General features: G+C 43.6%; 1 protein-coding gene and 1 long non-coding RNA gene across 10 annotated transcripts in view; one reads left to right on the plus strand and one right to left on the minus strand.

The window, feature by feature from the left end:
• LOC310845116 overlaps positions 1-20,946 on the plus strand; it is a 579,409-nt gene that overhangs the window by 512,089 nt on the left and 46,374 nt on the right. The gene's annotated exons all lie outside the window — the stretch shown is intronic.
• The window catches only part of UNC79 (unc-79 homolog, NALCN channel complex subunit), a 125,867-nt gene that overhangs the window by 63,232 nt on the left and 41,689 nt on the right, over positions 1-20,946 (minus strand). For 8 of the 9 annotated variants that reach the window (XM_083729766.1, XM_083729762.1, XM_083729761.1 and 5 more), the window contains 15 exons: positions 18,990-19,161; positions 18,077-18,307; positions 17,380-17,570; positions 15,651-15,774; positions 14,004-14,144; positions 12,588-12,851; positions 11,433-11,660; positions 10,312-10,453; positions 8,576-8,658; positions 7,859-8,007; positions 6,841-6,998; positions 5,598-5,779; positions 3,814-4,015; positions 2,026-2,205; positions 679-744 (listed from right to left, as the gene is read on the minus strand). In XM_083729766.1, the coding sequence (XP_083585892.1) occupies positions 679-744; positions 2,026-2,205; positions 3,814-4,015; positions 5,598-5,779; positions 6,841-6,998; positions 7,859-8,007; positions 8,576-8,658; positions 10,312-10,453; positions 11,433-11,660; positions 12,588-12,851; positions 14,004-14,144; positions 15,651-15,774; positions 17,380-17,570; positions 18,077-18,307; positions 18,990-19,161 (2,513 nt within the window). The remainder of the gene's footprint in view (positions 1-678; positions 745-2,025; positions 2,206-3,813; positions 4,016-5,597; positions 5,780-6,840; positions 6,999-7,858; positions 8,008-8,575; positions 8,659-10,311; positions 10,454-11,432; positions 11,661-12,587; positions 12,852-14,003; positions 14,145-15,650; positions 15,775-17,379; positions 17,571-18,076; positions 18,308-18,989; positions 19,162-20,946) is intronic. The other variant, XM_083729760.1, reaches the window with a different exon arrangement.

Below are 20,946 nucleotides of genomic sequence, written 5' to 3' on the forward strand. Positions count from 1 at the left end.
ACCGAGAAGGCCCTCTGCCTGGTTCCCTGTAACCTCACTTCTTGCAGTGAGGGAACCACCAGAAGGCCCTCGGAGCTGGACCTCAGTGTCCAGGCTGAACAATGGACGTGGAGACGCTCCTTCAGGTATACTGGGCAAACTGAGGCTCATGCTTCCTTCCTGCTTTTTCTCCAAGTTTGTTAGTTCACATATGAGCTAGTGTGTGCTCGTGCCTCCATACTGCAAAGCCTATACTCAGAATGGCTTTGTCTGTCAGGAGTAACAAACCTTAAGTCTCTTTCTTCTTCCAGCCACCTGCCTTACTGTACTATTTAATTACTGCACTCCTCTGCATTGTATTTACCAAACTGCAACAAGGAGAACAAACTAGACACTGGGGTGGGTGGAATTTGATTTCTTATTTCTAACACCACATTTTTTTAAAGGACACAATCCTTTCCATATATTTACCAGTGAACAATACTTCATTGCAGAGGGTTGGACTAGAAGACCCATGGGGTCCCTTACAATCCTACAATCCTATTCTTCTAAATCACTGTCTAGATGCTAAACATGATCATTGTGAGGACTAGACTGAACCACACCTCCTTCTCACACTCAAAATATCTGAATATGTGCATAAATGTTCCTCTCTTGTCTTGGAACCAATCATGTACTGTACACAAACACAGCATGTACCTTGAGTTTGTTCTGGTGTCCCACCAAGTGCTGGAGCAGATTGCTCATGCCTCATCAGCCTATTAGCTAAATAAAAATAAAAATATAGGCCTGTTAATATTAGATGAAAGACAGTCTCTCTGCAGCCACACCCATAACTCAGTGACAGGGCACATGTTGTAACTATTACTGAAAAAACCTAAAGAGTTCCAGCTCAGTCAGCAGAGCATGAGACTCTTGTGGGTTCGAATCCCATGTTGGGCAAAAGATTCCTGCATTGCAGGGAGCTGGACTAGATTGCCCTCGTGGTCCCTTCCAACTCTTCAGTTCTATGATTATATGATGTATATGCTAAATAAAGGTAAAGGGTAAAGGGACCCCTGACCATTAGGTCCAGTCGTGACCAACTCTGGGGTTGCGGCGCTCACCTCGCTTTATTGGCCGAGGGAGCCAGCGTTTGTCCGTAGACAGCTTCCGGGTCATGTGGCCAGCATGACTAAGCTGCTTCTGGCGAACCAGAGCAGCACACGGAAATGCCGTTTACCTTCCCACCAGAGCGCTACCTATTTATCTACTTGCACTTTGATGTGCTTTTGAACTGCTAGGTTGGCAGGAGCAGGGACCTAGCAATGGGAGCTAACCCCTTAGTGGGGATTCGAACCGCCAACCTTCTGATCGGCAAGTCCTAGGCTCTGTGGTTTAACCCACAGCACCACCCATGTCAGAAACATCTAGGACATCATGAGTTGCCAAAATGTGGTCCAAGCTTCCTTCAGGTGGTCCACAAAGTGTCTGTGGATTTGTGGTTGAAGACAAGAGATAACGCAACCATCATATTAAATATTCATATTGATCTTTAACTTTTTTTTACTACTTCTTTAATTTTTACATTGCATTACAATTTGATATCTATTGCGTTCAAACTGCAATACAGCAAAACATACTATATAAGAAATGAAACGGAACTATAAAAACACAAGAAACAAACATAGCACCTTACAATAGCTACAGATAGGAGGAACATCAGTAAGTGGTCTGCTAAGTACCTCAGCAACTTTCAAGTGGTCTGTGTGGGAAGGGGAGTTTGGGAACCAATGTAGCAGATTATATTTCATATGATGTGCCGTATATTTTTAACAATACTTTGAGGAACATGCTACAGAGTGTTCTAATAACAAGAGTTAAAAGAATTAATTAGTTGTTATTCCTTTTTGTCAAAACTACTGTCTTATACCTATTGGAGTAATGTTTACATCCATCTGAAAGAGAAACCTATTCAGTCATGCATGAAAACCAGTCTCCACCTAGAAGCAATTTGGTGGCAGAGTTGAATTAAGAAAGGAGAATGAAGGAGAGACAATACTCAACGGATTTTGCTTGTAAGGGTTTCTGGGAGAGAAAGTGCCCTCTTGGATTCCAGCGGGCCCTTCACACTGTCTCTCAAAGAACGCACGCTCTTCTGTCGATTCCGGGCAAACCGAGCTCTCTTGATTTTCCACATCGCTGTATCGCTTAAGTTGGCAACATTCGTCCGGACAGCCGTAATCGCTTTTTGAATAGAATGAAACAAGTCAAGTTTAATTTCTTGACACATTCCAGAACAATTTGTTCCAAGGGAACCCCACACCTTCAAAGCACCATGTGCATGTTGTTGCAAAAGAAGGATTTCAGATTGTCAACCCCACTCCTTCGGCAGATGAGCACTGACGGATACTAAATGTGGAGGTCAAATGTGCATCACCCAACATCTACACAAACAACTTTATCTGATACAGGAAACCAGTTCAGATATTATTATCCCATCCCACAAAAAATCAGTCATTTTCAGCAAAGCTATCATGGTTTCTAACCAGAATTTTCTATTACTACTACTACTACTACTACTGTTAATATTTTGTACCCCACCCATCTGACTGGGTTGCCTCAGCCACCACTCAAGTGGCTTCCAACAAAATATACAAAAACACAACAGAACATCACACATTAAAACATCATACCAGAGGCAGTCTGCAGAAAATCTAAACAATTATGTTTCCAGTTGTGATGTAAATGTATCAGGTATCTCATAGAAGACCCTTTGATGCCCACAGGCCAATGCAGCTTTTCAATTTTTTTTATTAGCCAGCCATTTTGACGATTCTCTCTATTTTTTAAAGTGGAGTTTTATGTTTCGATGTTGTACTCCACCTCAATCTTTTATGATACGGCCGTATAAAAATACTTTTATAACTAACTTTATAAATATATAAAAGGGTTCTATGTGCAAGATCCTGGTTTCATACATTAATTTAGAGGGAGTTCTTAAACCAGAGTTTGCTAGTCCTGATTTCATGACTGATAAACCACTCCCTCTGTTTGTCTGGTTTTTAAGAACTTTTGGCGCAGGGAATTTCATTCCCATAAGGCAGTTCCCATAAAGGCAGAGCTGTACTTCTGGAGTCATCAACAAATTTAACAGGTGTTCTTGGGAGCTGTTCCCTCACCAATGAAGCAGAACATATAGAAGGCCTTCTTGTTGCAAACATGGGGCCTTCTACCCCATGTTTGTAACAAGAAGGCCTTATAAAGGTGAGGAACATGGAAGACACAGGATCTACCCACTCTGGAAGAATGGCAGATGAAGGTGATAGATTATATGGGACTGGCAGAAATGACCGGCAGAATCCGAGACCAGGGAGAAGAGTCAGCGGAAGAAGATTGGAAGAAATTCAAAGACTATCTACAGAAATATTACAAAATTAATGAATGTTAGAATGATGTCGGATAGAAATTAAGCGGTTTCCAGCTGTAATGTTTTAAGACAATATGGAAAAAGGTCTAGAAGCAGGTTAAAACTTATTGATAAGGATTTGCTGAACTAACAATTGAATTGGAATACAAAAAAGGGAGGTACGAGGAGATCTGGGAAATAAGTTAATGAAAAATAAGTTTTTGAAACTTTGTGTGTTTTTAAGTATTTTCTGTTTTTGTATTGTTGTTATATTTTTCTTTTTTCTTTTTGATTTTCTTTTTATTGTATTAATATTGAAAACTTTAATAAATATCTTATAAATATATATATATAAAGGTGAGGAACATTTAACTGTGACAATATATTATCCCCTCCACATAAACACCCGCCCACACCAAAAAGTCACCTCGGGGAGTGACACTTACTCGTTGGGAATGGGAATTCCTTGTTGCAATCCAGGTGAAGCTGTGCCTCAAGAGAGAGGGTTTCAAACCTATTCACAAAGAATTCCCAGCTCAACGCCGGAATGTCTTGCTTGAGGAAATGAAGAAGCAAAAGCTTGCTGAGGATGGTGGGCCTGTCCTTGACGACAGTATCAAACTGGAAATCAAGGCAAAGGCAAAGGCCCTAGAGAGGAGAAATGAACAGGCAAAGGTAAAACACAAACACATTAATTGTGGTGTCACTAGGGCTTACATACACCTTCCATAGCCACTACAATTAGGCTTCGAAAAAGCCTTAGATCATAGCATTGTAGAGTTGGAAGGGACCATGAGGATCATCTAATCCAGCCTTTCTCAACCTGTGGGTCCCCAGATGTTGTTGAACTACAACTCCCATCACCCTTAGCTAGCAAGGCCAGAGCTCAGGGATGATGGGAGTTGTAGTCCGACAACATCTGGGGACCCACAGGTTGAGAACCGCCAACCCACTGTGGTGCAGAAATATTTTGCCCAACATGGGGTTCAAACCCACAACCCTGAGATTAAGAGTCTCCTGCTCTACCAACTGAGCTATCCCAGCTCCTTCTAAATTGAAGGTTACTTTTGAACCAGAAGGCGCTGGACTTCAGTGTCCAGGTAGAACGATGGGGTTGGAGACGCTCCTTCAGATATACTGGACCGAGGCCGTTTAGGGCTTTAAAGGTCAGCACCAACACTTTTGAACCTAATTTCGGGGGGGGGGGAGTCAAAGGCACACAACCTTGTGGACCTCTGCACGTGGAGGTGCAGGCATTGTGTGGGCAACCCGTGGCCTAGATCTACTCCTGTTCTCTGCCGTGGGACCTAACAGACCCAACACATCATAGGAAATCAGCTGGGGCAGCTTCTCCCCCACCACTTCCTACAAACCATTTATCCAACCTTACAATCTTTCTGCATCATTTCTAGCCGCCCCTTTTACTCCCATACAATTGTCCTCTTACTGGCCCTTCCTCCCCCTCCTGCCTCCCTTTCCTCAACTTTCTCTGCTGCTTATAATGCTTCCACACACCCTTTTGGTATATGGGGGCTTAATTCCAGGCAGGTGGCATGGGCAGGGAGCCAAGCTGCTTTGACACAGCTTATTGCAGGTGACAAAAATGATATTCCTCCCCATAGGACGGAATAATATATCGCAATTTCATCAAGAACCTTGAGAGATTGCGCAAACGGGTTGAACCGCATCTTTGACATGTTTGCCCCTAGCTAGAAAGCAAACTCAGAAAACAGAAAATAATAATAATAATAATAATAATAATAATAATAATAATAATAATAATAATGTATTTATGCCCCACCCATCTGGCTGGGCTTCCCCAGCCACTCTGGGCGGCTTCCAACAAAATATTAAAATACAGTAATCCATCAAACATTAAAAGCTTCCCTAAACAGGGCTGCCTTCAGATGTCTTCTAAAAGTCTGGTAGTTGTTCTCTTTGACATCTGTTGGGAGGGTGTTCCACAGGGCGGGTGCCACTACCGAGAAGGCCCTCTGCCTGGTTCCCTGTAACTTGGCTTCTGGCAGTGAGGGAACCACCAGAAGGCGCTGGACTTCAGTGTCCAGGTAGAACGATGGGGTTGGAGACGCTCCTTCAGATATACTGGACCGAGGCCGTTTAGGGCTTTAAAGGTCAGCACCACACTTTGAATTGTGCTCAGAAAACACGGACTCTTCCATTTGGTATATTGCTGGGTTTGACCATGTTTCCTTTGCCACTGTTAACCTACCTGCAGAGCTGGCCTCTTGATGGTATCTAGCAACAGGCCTGCTCTGGTAGCCACAGCTGGGTTGACATCCTCAACAGCTGTCAGGAAGCAGCAAAAGGCATGTGCTAAGGAATACTTCAGCAAGTGGTTTTTGGTCACGGAGTGAATATCCAGGAACCGACACAACACAGCTACTTTCTCCACTGCAGCAGACAGCAAGGTCCCAAGATAAAGAAAAGAACACATTAATCAGACATTAAGAACATAAAAACCAGATGCCCGTGGGAAGTTTTGTGAGAGAACACCCATGAAAGAAGACCCACATTTTCCGTTCACTTCCAGGTCCCTTTTCAGCTTTGGGTAGAAAGGTTCGACAGAAACATTTTGGATGTTGTAACCAACTTATAGTCATTGTGCCAGTCAGTTCCGGGTCAAAGTGGGTCTTTGGCTAGCTAAATGTTCCATCGTTTCATCATAGCAGAAAGTGTGAGAGGTTCAGCAAGCAATAGGGCACTGGAAAGGTGTAGTCCTGGGTTTCTGGCACCAATTTACAACCAGAAAAATAGGTGGGTTGTAGAGTAAGGAGAGACACCATAGCCAGCTGCTTTTTGTATTTTCTAGTACAATAAATATCTGGAAATATGTAGGTTTGCTTCATTTCCTTTGCTTAAAACTCAATTTCCCCCCCATTTGGTTCATGACAAAAGACTTGGCGATACAGAGGTACCTCAGGTTACATACACTTCAGGTTACATACACTTCAGGTTACAGACTCCGCTAACCCAAAAATAGTACCTTGGGTTAAGAACTTTGCTTCAGCATGAGAACAGAAATTATGTTCCGGCAGCGTGGCAGCAGCAGGAGGCCCCATTAGCTAAAGTGGTGCTTCAGATTAAGAACAGTTTCAGGTTAAGAACGGACCTCTGGAATGAGTTAAGTACTTAACCCGAGGTACCACTGTAAATGGCTGGCATTTGTTATTCACATTGGGGGGTTGGGGATTAACCATTTTTGGCCCAGGTGCCACATTAACCACTGCACAACCCAATTATTTTTAGTTGTATTGCTTTGTTGCTCTGTTGTTTGCTGGCCAGGGCTCCTCTCCAAGGAAGCGCAAAAACAGAAATGGTATAAACAGAAACAACAGCTCCCATCATCCCTGGCCATTGGCCATGCTAACCGGGGCTTATGGAAGTTGTAGTCCAAAGGTTCTGGAGGGCCACAGATTCCACACTTACATCTTTTTTTAATGTTAAAAGCTTACCTGCTTCAAACCTTATCTTCCAATCTTTGCTGTTGAAGTTGCTATTGATGATGGTCCAGAAAATATCAGCTCCATGTGGGAGAGACAGAGCATGAAGTAGGAGGGGCACCGCCAGCGAAGAAAGCTGGGAGAATTCCGATTTGACAACTCTCCATAAGCTGAGAGAGAAAGAGGTGACACAAGCAAATCAGCTTGCAATCTGTTTATCTTCCCAACTTCACAAAATGCTTGCATTACTTTGCTGAGAGCATAATGGAAGCTGCTGCTCCAGGAACTTCTTACTCCTCCCTGGAGAGCCAGAGAACCCAGTTCCAGCACTGTTTTCCCTCAAGGAGATGCAGGGAGAAATTATCTTCCCATCACACCCAGATGTACCATGATCCTGCCACTCAAATGGCAGGTTTAAAATAGGAGTAATAAGCAAATGATGTGTGCTGACACAGTCTCCTATATACAGGGTACCTCAGTTGGACCTCCTATGGTCTTCAACAACTCAACTGGTATTCAGAATTATATGGCCAGGACCGTCTACAAGGCCACAATTTCTACCTCTGATCACCTGCTTGTGAATTTAATGAATTCAGTGGTTCCCCTCCACAAACCACTAGTTTAAATCTGACAATGGACTTGAAACAGGGATGGGGTAAAAGCCTTCCTGATGTTCTAGGATTACAACTCCTACCACCCCTGAGCATTAGCCATTCTGGCAGGGGATGATGGGAGTTGGAGTCCACCAACAGCAGAACCTCAGGAGGTTGTGGGCTCTCCTTCCTTAGTAGTAGAACATTTAGTAGTTCGTTAGCTGTCACCCATAACTGATTGGCTTTAGCCCAGTCTTCCCTGACATTGGGACCTCCATATGTTTTAAACTACAGCACCCATCATGTCTGACCACTGGCCATGTTGGCTGGGGCTGATGGGAGTTGCAGTCCAAAACACCTGGTTGCTGCTTTAGCCTACAAGCTTGCACTAGCTTCATATAAAATATCAACTCTTCTCTTGGGCGAAAATAGTATACCTGGCAATCAGCATATGATCCTGAATGTAGGCTAGGAACTGTGGGTAGTCCTTCCTTGCAATGTATAAACACTCTCCGTGAAGGCAGAGAATCTTCAAGCAGTTGAGCATGTTAAACAGAATATCTGGCTCTTCAAACCGTGCCATTTCCTTTGCCAAATTTAGAAACAAGCAGACAAAATACCATGCAATTAATCAGAAACGCCAAGCAGAAGTAATGAGACCAGAGCACTTGGTACAATAATTCTGAGCTAAAGCAGAACTGCATCAATTGAACCATGAATTAATATTAACATAAATAGCAATAGAGACTCAGGGCAATTTAAGCTGCATGTATGTTAATACTTTCTGGGAAATTGTCTGTGCTTGTGACTACTGAAAACCAGTAAACATTATTAAAAGAAAAGCGCACACACTTTCAGGGAGAAATACAATGATATCAGCATACAGGTGGAACAAACTTCTACTTACATAATGAGGTTTCATTTTTGTCATTCCCGCCCCTCCTCCTGCACCCAAAATCTTCTCCAGTGGATTGAGGGACCTCTTTATCTTACTTCCCCCCTCCACTTAAAGAGTTTATCAAAATGATCAAACAAATGGTGCCCCACAGTTTACCAGTCGCAAAATCATTATTCAATGGGAGTGTCTTATCAAGAGACCACTTTATGACATAATCAAATCCACAAATACTTTTTTTTTTAAGTTTCAATTTTACCTGCAATATTGTATAGATAAGTTTCAGTGTCACTGGAAGCTGCTGGTAACAGAATTTCCTCTCAGTGTCATTTTTGATGGCTGCTATAAAAAAGGCATATGCAAAGGTTCACAGACAATTTTGTAGAAAGAAAGAAAGAAAGAAAGAAAGAAAGAAAGAAAGAAAGAAAGGAAGGAAGGAAGGAAGAAACCCACAGCTCCCATATATCAGCAGCAGTTATGATCCACTGTAAAATAAACTAGCAAAAATTAAAAGCAAGGTGAAACATCCAAATTTCTAAGGCCTGTTTAGAAAACAGTCAGCGAGGGGGACAGGCATAGTTCCAGCAGGAAAGCATTTTGTAAGGCTAGAATCAGCACAAAATAGGCCCTGTCACTCATGTACACCAACCTGACAGATCAAATCCATCTGTCAAGACTTTTATGCCTGATCTTAGGGTCTACAATAAACACACGAGATGTAACCGGCTGTGTTCTTAGATAAATAAGGTATACTATTCAAAGTGCTTTAACTGATGAAGCCCAGGATGGCGAAACAAGGCCAATATTCCGGAAATCCTTGTCTGGGCTCTGTGAAAGGATTTTGTGGAACTGTAACAACCTTTCATGTGGCTTGTTTGGACTTTATGAACAGACAGGTGGAATAGACACCATTACACGGATGGACCTTATGCATGAACTGACTAGAGAATGATCTGATCCACTGGGTCTTCTGCTTTGTTCGTTTGTTGAACTTTATGAGTTACTTCTGTTGAAATTTGATACAATGAATAGGTAAAGGTAAAGGTAAAGGTACCCCTGCCTGTATGGGCCAGTCTTGACAGACTCTAGGGTTGTGCGCTCATCTCACTCCAGAGGCCGGGAGCCAGCGCTGTCCGCAGACACTTCTGGGTCACGTGGCCAGCGTGACGACGCTGCTCTGGCGAACCGGCACCAGAGCAGCACACGGAAACGCCGTTTACCTTCCCGCTGTAAAGCGGTACCTATTTATCTACTTGCACTTAAGAGTGCTTTCAAACTGCTAGGTGGGCAGGAGCTGGGACTGAACAACGGGAGCTCTCCCTGCCACAGGGATTCAAACCGCCGACCATGCGATCGGCAAGTCCTAGGCGCTGAGGTTTTACCCACAGCGCCACCCGCGTCCCTACAATGAATAGTATACCTTATTTATCTAAGAACACAGCTGGTTATGTCTCATGTGTTTATTGAGGATGCTTTACATGACCAAAGGTTTGTTTGTTGTTGTTGTTGTGATCTTAGGGTCTAGGCAGGTTCGTACAGGGGGTCTTTCAAATAACCTGGTGCAAAGCCATTTAGGGCTCTAAAGGTAATCACCGGCACATTAAACTGAACCCAGAAACACACTGGCAACCAGTGTAGCAGATATAAAATTGGTGTTATATGTTCAGATTGCCTAGGCCCCACAAGCAACTGTGCTATTTGTATTTGTGGAGGCCAAATGTTTTTTCTTTGACACAGGAGTGAGGGGCAACTTGTGATGCAGGGCCCTCACACAGTTATAATACCCGGCACCCATGATCAACCAAAATTCCCTGGATTCTTGTGCGGGTGGTGGGGGAGCCATGCCTGTTGAAGTGGTATAAGAGTGCTTTAAATGTATGGCATGGGTGTAATGAAAGAGTTTGAATTCATGTCATCAAACAAGCACTAGATTTGGTGGCCATCGTAAAATCCAGGTGATTGTAAAGTTTTGAAAAATAGTTGCTCATCGTTTACCTGTGTTTTCTGTTGTCTCTGTGTGATTTCCTGGGTTTTCTCCATGCTTCGATGCTGATTTGTTCTCTGCTTCCCCTTCAATTCCTATAATGAACTCAGGTCTAGAATCTAGAAGACTGTCCTCCAGATTATCTGTAGGTTCCTTCAAAAACCAAATATGGAGTGATGTTGATTTTCAGATGCCTACATTTACATGTTCTTAGATCAAGCATCTTAGGACATCTTAAGACATCTTAAGATGGATCAACAGACAACAGACTTGGTTTAATTTTACTTTTGTGTTGTATTTACTAAATATGGATGTACCTTGGTTCTCGAACAGAACGTGTTCCTGGAGTCCGTTCGACTCCTGGAACTGTTCAAAAACCAAGACACAGCTTCCGATTGGCTGCAGGAACATCCTTTAGCCAATCGGAAGCCGTGGAAGCAGCACCGGATGTTCGGCTTCCGAAAATAGTTCAAAAACCGGAATACTCACTTCCACTTTCCAACCGTTTGGGAGCCGAAACATACCAGTTCCAAGGCATTCGGCAACTGTACTAAACCAGGCAAGCAAGCCAGGATTCAGTATCAGGGTTAAGGTCTATCCATGTGTGCTGCCCTATCAAAAAATCAGCAATCGTTGCAGGGGGGAGCAGGAAATGGGAGGAACTGAACTGATTCCCTGCCACGCTCTCTTTTCCCAGAGCCTGATTGGTGCAACTGCTAATTTCTGATGGCGCTATGAATAGGCAGTCCTGGTGTCTGCATCAAGGGAAGAACCCCACACTCATAATTGTGCCCATGGCTCCTTAGCCAGCCAGAGCAGGGTAGTTATGCGGGGAACCTTTTATAGCCCAAGGGCCACATTTGCTGGTTGGCAACCTTCCAGAAGCCACGTTCTGGGGGTGGACAGGGCAGAGGCAAAAGCAAGGAGAGCAATGGCTGCAACTCTTAACTTTGTACAATAGGCTCCGTTCTAGCCAGGCAAAAGTAAGTGGTTTCTACACACTGAAACACATGCATCTTTCCATCCAGGCAAAGCATCCCTGAGTCTACAACAGATACAAGCAAGAGGTGTTGCTCGAACACTACATCAAGGGCAGTGTGCACTGAGTGTTACACATTTGTTTATCGCTTACCACTAGCCGGATTTCTTCTTTGGGGGCTAGTCTCTCCAGCAACTCACAAGCCAGCTGATAGCACAAGATACTGGACTGACACAGGTTGCATTCAATGGCCTTCTCGTCTTTTTGACAGGTATGAGAGCCACCCCAGGGGGCTTGGAACACATTGTTGATGATAGAAATTATGTCTTTGGATATGCTGTTCTCTAAACCCAGGGTAATGCCGTCATCTTGCAATTCCATCTGAAAAGCAAGTTTTAAGGAGCATAATTAAGGAAGCAACTGAAACACACGCTATTGACATAAGACAAAAACTTTAAGCAAGCACCTCCTAGGCTACTTATTTTCTTAAAAAAAAGAAAGACAGATGTTCTATGCGTTCAAAACAGCTGCGTAAGAAGCAGAAGTCAACAGGTGAAAATCACTACTCCTCCATGCCAGGAAAAACTGCAACTGTTGAAATTCTTCTTGCCAAGCTGCTGTTGAAAGTAAACAATCTATATCAGGGGAATAAAGCAGATGTGGGTGATCTGGGGCCTCCAGATGTTGCCCCAACATCCCTAACTGTTGGCCATACTGGCAGGGGCTAAGGGGAGTTTGAGTTCAGAGGTGGCTGGTGTGCCGCAGGTTCTCTAACCAGTCTACAAAATGTGAGGCTGGAGGAGATCGCCCGAATAACGGCAAATAATATGAGTAGAGAAAAGGAAGCTTAGGTCCTGGGGTTAGTAGCATGTGATCTGATTTGCTTTGTCCCAAAGCCGCACCAACTTCAAGTGGGAAGAAATGCATCCACAACCTTGGGAAGTCCAATTTGACCAGGTTCTCACTTTCTTTGGGCTACATTGTTTGCTACTAACATAAACATGGATTAGGTAACAAGGAATGCTGCAACGTCCTGGGCCACCCATTATACTAATATGTGTCCCTCTCTTTGCAAACTGGATCTCAGAAAACAAGCTGAGACTGTTCTATGCATCCAAAATCTCATTGTGCAAATGCAGAACCAAGCATCACAAGTGACTCGCACTCTTGGATATTGCATGGTTCCCATGTACAACATTTCTAAACAACAACAGCGTTATTAGATAACCCTCCAGAAACTCATGCATCACTCATAAGCTTTATTTCTGTCCTCGTTTAAAATGCCAGAATTCTCTTTTGCATTGTCACCTGCTTTAAGATGAGGTCGAACATCAGGATGAAACAATTCAGATTCATTTCTTCATCGTCGCAGTCAAAGTCAATAGCCCTCCCTCCTCCTCCTCCTCCTCCTCCTCCTCCTCCTCCTCCTCCTCCTCCTGGGTGACCGAAGTTCTTGAAAGGACTACGGAAGGGGCTTCGCATGGGGCTGCGAAAAGGACTGTGAAATGGGCTTGGGTACGGGCTCAGTGTATTATGCTGAACTCTGTGCCCCGGATCAGAGGCAATGCTCACCTAGAGAAGTATGAAGAACCCAACATGCACAAAATCAGCGCTAAGCTCTTTCTGACTGACTAGCATGAAGCAAACACTTCAACATTTTGCCATAGAAACAAGGAGGCAGTTCATTTAAAGTAGGGTCGTCAAATGATTTGGGAGAAATGCCCTGCCTTGCTTCTGTGCATTTAACAGCAGGCTTCTGTGGAGCAAAACCTTTTTAAAAACAGCATGGAGATCATCATTATTACCTGCTATTGACCAAGCTGCACATGAGTTAAGCATCACTTTAAAATAAAGAAAGGAAAAGGTGACAACAATATCTCAAAGGTAACTTCCCAGAAATCACACCTAAGCACATCTACAAAGTGGTTTAAAAATGTCTTACTGGGATTGATGAAGTATTTCTTAAAACGAAACTGTTCACAGGCATAATACAGAGAAATATAGGTGGTCTGACTTAAATCATGTTAGAATGATGTGACCGGGGATCAAGTTAGATGTGGGACACCATTCACACAATTAGAAACTGCATGAATGTTTTTAAGTAAACAGCAAGCTCAAAGAACCTGGTCCCAATGGGGAACCTGGTAGAAGAAAAATTTAACACTTTACTACCCACTGTGATCCCAATGGATTGGGCCCTAGGCACATGCTTTTTGTATTGGGAAGAAAGCTCCCATTCACACAAACAGATTTCCTTCTCTATGCAAATAGCAGGGATTGGGGAATAGGGCACTCCAGAATGGAACCCCAGCAAGTGGCAAAAGGTTGAAACCACTCCATGCACCTACCATTTACATTTTTTTTAAATTTAAAAAGAAACCATTCACACAAAAGTCTTTAAAAACTTGTTACATTTATATACTGCCCTTCGTCTGAAGATCACAAGGTGGTTTACAACATAAAATTGCAAGGATGAAATCACATCCAACTTTGGCTCTGATCATAAACACATCTACATGCAATTAAGCCCCACCAGGTTCACCATGGTTTACTTCTCAGTAAGTGTGTTCAGTTTCAAATGCTACATACTCTTGTGTCACTGAATTCAGTGGAGTTTAGAAAACAACACGCTACGTTTTCGCTGGATTTCACCAGCTGCCTTTGCCAAAAGAGGTGAGACATGCTTTTCCCTCTTATCATAAAGGTAAACTGATAATGAATTACCCTTCGAGCTGCAAGGTTCCCAGTTAGTTCCGTTACTCTTGATTTCCTCTGATTTGCCAGCTCTTTTACAGAATTAACCCCATCAGAAAACATACTGATCAGTAGCTGAAGAGGGACCACAATGTCTAATTCAGACAACACCTAAGAGAGAGAGAGAGAGAGAGAGAGAGAGAGAGAGAGAGAGAATGAGTTCTCAGATCAGACCCAAAATGCAGTGAATGCTAATATTAGCACTAGGCCAAAATGAACAGTGAACTTAAGCAGGCATTTAATGTAGGGGAGTGCCATTTTCCCAAAAAGAGGTGCCAGAACTCACCACGAACGCCTCCCTTGTTCTCTTATAATGGCATTGGTGCCCACCTGAGAAGTGCCAGAACTGAGTTACAGTGAAAAAAAATCCCTGGTTAGGGACCTCTGTAAGTTTTGACCCTGACAATGCTGCTTATAGCTCTTGAGATCCGAAGTCGACTTTTCTTCCTGGCTCACAGGCACATGCTTCGCTTACAGCAAGCTCTTACCACCCAGAAGTGGCATGTCCTGTCTGTCAGGAGCTCAGCCTACACTCGAGTAGGACCCTGGCAGAGACACATGTCCGATTGGCATGTTCTCTCCCTCTTGGTTGATCGTTCGGGAGCTTCAAAAGCTTTCTTCCACCTGAACTTCACAGCGACCGATGCCAACCAATACTGGCACACTTAGGGATCCGCAGAGTTTGCGCAGTTTACATGACAGACCCAGCAACTCAGCATTTTGGCTAATCTACTTTATTTACATATAAACAAACACGGAGCACTGCAACATGGCTCCCTCTCTCTCTAGCATCAGACAGCAAAGAGTAAAAGAACAAAGGACAATAGTCCCACTTCATGGAACAGAGTAACACAAACATCCTGTCTCCACCACTTCCCATTCTGTGGAGTCAAAACAAACACCATCAGGTGAAAGACAACAATCCCATGACTGCAATCATGGAGCAGGAATTCTAACAGTGTTTCACTGCCAGGGGAGAAGCGGGATGTGCCGCCCCACTGGCTCACCCCTGTCGAAGCCTCACTTACTCAGGCCACGTGGTGGCACCTGCAAGATATAACCAGAAGCTGCTGCCACCACTTCTCTGCCAGCAGCAAGGCTGCGGGGGGACACTGTCTCTGGGGGTTCTGCCACCCGAGGAAGCTGCCTCAGCATGCCTTGTGAGCAGGCAGGCCCTCCTACCCCCCCAAAACAGCAATGGGTTTACAAAGCAGACCAAATCTCTGCTTGGGAAGGCAGGCCAAAAATCCAAGAAATACTGGTACGTAAAAGCCATGCTGCTGCTAACAGAGTGTTAATAAAATAATAATGATAATTATTTTATTATTTATACCCCACCCATCTGGCTGGGTTTCCCCAGCCGCTCTGGGCGGCTTCCAGCAAAACAATAAAAACATAATAAAACGTCAAACTCTAAAAACCTCCCAATACAGGGCTGCCTTCAGATGCCTTCTACAGCTCTTTATCTCCTTGAGATTTGATGGGAGGGCGTTCCACAGGGAGGGTGCCACTAACTATGGTAACTATGTTTAACTATGAGGGTTAGTGAATTATTATAATCCTCTTGGTACAGAGGCAACGTTGACCTGATCATAGGAATGAAGGGGGAGCACTTACATGAAGCCAGAGTAAAGCCTGCTCTTGTACAGAAGAAGGGTATCCCGTAAACCGACAGCTTATGAAGCCAAACATCTCCTCCATGGAAAAAGGGAGCGGACACAGCTCAATATCAAACATTTTGCTACAAAGCACGAAAGACAAAAAGGCTTATCAGTAAGTTCTTCTCGCAAGCTCTTTTCACAAAAGACCAAAAGTTGTACATAGCATGAGAAGAATGAAACCTTTGTATGTTTAAACAAAATAAAAAAATTCCTTCCAGTAGCACATCAGAGACCAACTAAGTTTTTTATTGGTATGAGCTTTCGTGTGCATGCACACTTCTTCAGATATGTATTTGTTTGTTTGTCAAACCTATAAATGGCCTTCAGGCAAAGGTGCCTCTCAATATAGTTTACTGTTATATGAAATAAAATACCTGCAGGTTCTGCTTTACAAACACAAAGCATTCTCTGGAATTCGTTCCTTAGGTAAGTGTTTGCATAACGAGTCAACACTTTCCCCAGATTCCTATGGGGAAATTTCTAATACATTCCCAACCACAGAATTTTGACACACACACACCTGCCCTGCCAAAGCAGGGGAAACCCAGAAAAAAATGATCTCTGATTTGTCCAGTCTCTCCCCCCTCCCTCAGCCTACCAGCAAGAGGCAAACAAGAAGAGAAAGCATGCTTTTTGTCCAGGTATCTGAATCTGTGGTGCTCACAGTGAGGTTTGGGTACTAATACCTGATGTTCAGATAAGTGAATTTTCGCAGAGCGAATTTTCATAAAGCGGGACCTGTGTGTCTAATGTTCCCTTCAACCAATAGTAAAAACCAGCATTAAATATTATTTTATAATATTTCTTGCCTGCCTTCCACAGTAAAATCCAGGGCAGATTGCAAAAATAGCATAATGCAAATTGAAAACCAAATAGAACTACTCATCCATATACAACAATCAGATTAATCAGGTTAATCTGAAGCATAAACTGGCAACCCTGTCTCCGTTCAATTTTAAAACCATGGCCCATCTGTAGACCTTTATGACTACAGAAAAACCATCAAAAGTGGTGAACAGGACCAAGGACCCTCTGATTCCCCTATAATTTGAGCACTGGCCCCAAATCAAATCTCCCGCTTATTGAAAAGAAACAACCTGTGCTTCACTCAATGGTTGAGAAGTAATGACCACCCCAAATTTCACAACTGATGGATTTGAAGCTTAAAGCATTCCATCTTCCACATTGCCAGCTGCTTTAAGGTGCCTCCAGATGTGTGAAGCAATATATATAAATACAATGGACTAAAGAGTAACTATGGGACACGACACGATCCCGTGACGGGGTGAGCTCCTGTTGCTCAGTCCCTGCTCCTGCCAGCCTAGCAGTTCGAAAGCACGTCAAAGTGCAAGTAGATAAATAGGTACCGCTGAGGCGGGAAGGTAAACGCCGTTTCCGGGCACTGCTCTGGTTTGCCAGAAGCGGCTTAGTCATGCTGGCCACATGACCTGGAAGCTGCACCAGCTCTCTCGGCCAATAAAGCGAGATGAGCGCCGCAACCCCAGAGTCGGTCCCGACTGGACCTAACGGTCGAGGGTACCTTTACCTTTACCTTTAAAGAGTAACTAACTTTGGCGTTCTATTTTCAAAAGCCCAGTTGCCATTATTCCCCCACTGAAATTTGATTGACACATGCACAGAAGCCTCCACCAAGAGTTGGAAAGCTTTCACATCCTCCTACTTACCTTAATACTTCCCTGAACTCCTTCAGCTGATTGTCTGGCACCTCAGTCCTGATGGCTTCCAGCCATTCTGGCATAATGCAATCCCACACAGGTTGGTTGATTACATTGTACGGAATTAAGCACAGGATCCGGTTCAGACCTTCCTTCAACTGCGTCACCGTGCTGCAGGACTTGTCCCAGTATCCACCCACCTAAGGGAATTTATAGGGGGGAAAGACTTCATTAAGGACTCTTTCCCCCCCTTCAAAACAGCCCAACACATACATGGCACCACACAGTCATGAAACACTACTGAATAATCAACAACAGTACATTTTCTTCTCTCCTATAGCAAGAACAATGAAAGTGAAGCTAAACTCTGCAATTTGAGGTGGCCCAAAGAGCTAGTGATGGCTTGTGCCCACTGGGACTTGGAGGACGGAAGGTAGAGAGGCCATGAGTAGGTGGAGCTCGTTCTTGATTTGCCCCCTCCCCCTCCCTGTTGAGTTCCAGAAAGGCAACACCAAGATTAAGGAGGTACTGAATGACAGCTCGTAGTGCCACCCTCCAGGAAAAAAAGGAGGTAGGGCAGGAGATTGGCTGGGAGCAGAGCGAGGTTGACAAGGCAACGCTCCATTCTCCCCAGTGGGTCAACCTCCACTCAGAACACAGTTCACAACAAGCTACTGACAGAAGAAAACATGGGCAGACTCCTCACCCGTGCAAACTCCATCGGTTTAGGAAGGAGGCACATCACCATGACATCAAACCGGACATCGCACACTGTCTTCAGCCATTTGGTGACAAACTGGGGCTTGAGTTTCTCCACCAGGCTGCCAACTTCGTCATCCATCATGTAGGCCGTGGAATGGAACCACTGGAAGACCATGCTCACAAGCCGAGCCAAGCTCTCTGTGGGGGTGTTCTCGCTCGGGGTGCAAAGGCTTACCTGGAAAACATGTTTTGTTCAAAAGTCAGGGTAAGTTCCAGCTCTCTCTTGCAATCACCCTCATTGCAGTGGGAGGAAAGAGATGCGTTAGGATGTGTGCAAGTGGAAAGTCTTTGGGAAAGACCACGAGGAGCGACAAGGCTGATATCAAGCTTGTGCAACACTACTTGGAAAAGCAGTATGTGAATGTTAAACAAAGAAGCAACAGACCCACTTAAACCCTCCTGGCCCTGCTAAGGTCTCAGATCAAGTAAGTTCTGCAGGCTTTGTAGCCTTCTTGGTAGTGGCACCCACCCTGTGGAATGCCCTCCCACCAGATGTCAAAGAGAAAAACAACTACCAGACTTTTAGAAGACATCTAAAGGCAGCCCTGTTTAGGGAAGCTTATAATGTTTGACGGAATATTGTATTTTAATCTTTTGTTAGACGGAAACCCAGCCAGATGGGTGGGGTATTTTTTATTATTATTATTATTATTATTATTATTATTATTATTATTATTATTATTAAATTATTTCCATAACCTACAAAACCTGTTTGAGAAGTGACTCTGGAAAATTACACAAAGTCTGTTTCATATCTGCTTTTCTAGACTATGTAGCTCTGCAGTAAATTATTATATTATAGTAATCTCTTTAGAATCCAAAGAAGAAGAAGAACGGGAAAAGCAAAAGAAACTCACCAAAAACCAAATTCCAAATTGGCTCAGAAGGCGCTGGTCATTCTTGTCATCATCTTTGTTATCAAAGTCTGTGTTGTCCAAAGAATGATGTGAAGAGGATAAGCCCAGCTGTCTCCTGCGATTCAGCTCATACTCCCGTTGCTCTGCATGGAGTTCAGCCTCCTTCAGCAAGCTAAACAACAACATCAGGTGTCTCTAAACAGATGCCAAAAATACAGCTGTGCACAAGGCCCCACATTTATTATTTTATGTTTTTCTCTGTTGCCTTTGATTTTATGGCAAACCCCTCCTCACAAGGCGCCTTCTATTTAAAAAAAAATAAAAATCCAGTGTATACAGACAGCATCATGTTTCAAGAAAAGCAGCAATTGAAAGGAGCAGTCTCTAAGATAATTCATGGACCACCAGCACACCCTTACTGAAAAATTTACTAAAAACAAATTAAGACACTTTCGAATTATCGCCAATATAAATCTTCAAATACAGGGATGGGGAGCCAGTAGCCATCCAGATGTTGTTGGACTACAACTTCCATTAGCCCCAACCAGCACAGCCAATGGTCAGGGGTGATGGGAGTTGTAGTCCAACACCATCTGGAAGGCCACAAGTCTCCCACGCCTGCTGCAAGAGAAAGCGCAGCTTGAAAAGTGGGTTTTTTCTGAGTCTGCTTAAAAACATGAACTGATGGGGTCATATGCATAACTTCTGGGAGGAAATTATATATCCATGGGGCTTTGTCTCTGATTATCTTATAGGCAGGTTGACAAGCAGGGCCCCTGAAGCTGATCTCAGGATGCGGGCAACCTCATTATTAGTAAAAGCAGTCCATTAAGTAACCTGTTCTCCTGCCATATATGTTCCTTGATTATGCTACATTGCAAAGTGTAGGAGCTCATCTGGTGTATTATTGTCCATCAATTGTTTTATGGAGACATCTACTTTACAAAGTACCAGAGGCAGAGGGTTAAAGCAGTGGAGAACAAGTAGCTCCAGACCCTTGGTGCTGCTAATATAAACTATGCTCATCTCTATGTGTTCATTATTCTCCAAACAGCATAATTATTTGGACAGCCACTTTTAGGTCTAGGTCCTGAGTGGGCCAACTTCAGATTACTGCTCAGCTGTGAAGCTCACGGTGTGATCGAAAACCGATCCCTCTGGGTTGCATCCAACTAATCAACAAGCATTTGTTGGCCAGGACCAGCTTAGGCCTATTGCTTTTGATGGGTCTACTAAGTCAGATAACCCTCTGTCTGATCTGAACCTACCTCAAAGGGTTGTTTTGAGGCAAAAATAGGTTGCCCTGAGCTCACTAAAGGAAGGGATTGAATTATTAAGTTAAATTAAATTATTCAGCGTGTAATACACTAAGAAACTCCTCTTATACGTTACTTTAAATAAAATTTTAAAATAGCAATGCAACAAATGGAAACACATGAAATGAAAGAAAACCAGTTTGTTAGACAGGAAGCTCCTAGTGCTGGTTAGTCATTGATTTTCTGCTGTAAACTACAAGTTGAATAGCACTTGATGTCTCGCATTTCATGGGGGCAATTTTCCTGGTTTGCACATCTCTCGCTATGTTTCATCCCTGCAGAGGGAGCGACATAATCACGTGGGCAGGGCTGTTCTCCTCCCCCTCATGTTCACTTTCATTCCAAAAGCCACCGCTCTAATTTTATTGCTTCCTGCAAGTTGTTTCTTCAAAGGGATGAGGGAAAGCAGCAGTTGAAACTGACAAACTGCAAGAGTCAAAGGCTTTATTAATTCCTTCTCCTCACCTCCCCTTCTCCAGGCATCTGAAACAGGTGCTTAAATTCATTGTTTCCTGAAGCTGTTACCTCCTATCTACTTTGGGTACCATACTTCCTCCTCCTCCCCCCCCCCTTTTCTTACACTTTTTAATTAGCGAGAATGCACCTACATTTCCTTCTTTTTTCTTAAGTGTTATTTTGCA

Source organism: Podarcis gaigeae, assembly GCF_964106915.1.
Source record: "Podarcis gaigeae genome assembly, chromosome: 1".
In the NCBI taxonomy this organism is placed as follows: Eukaryota; Metazoa; Chordata; class Lepidosauria; order Squamata; family Lacertidae; genus Podarcis; species Podarcis gaigeae.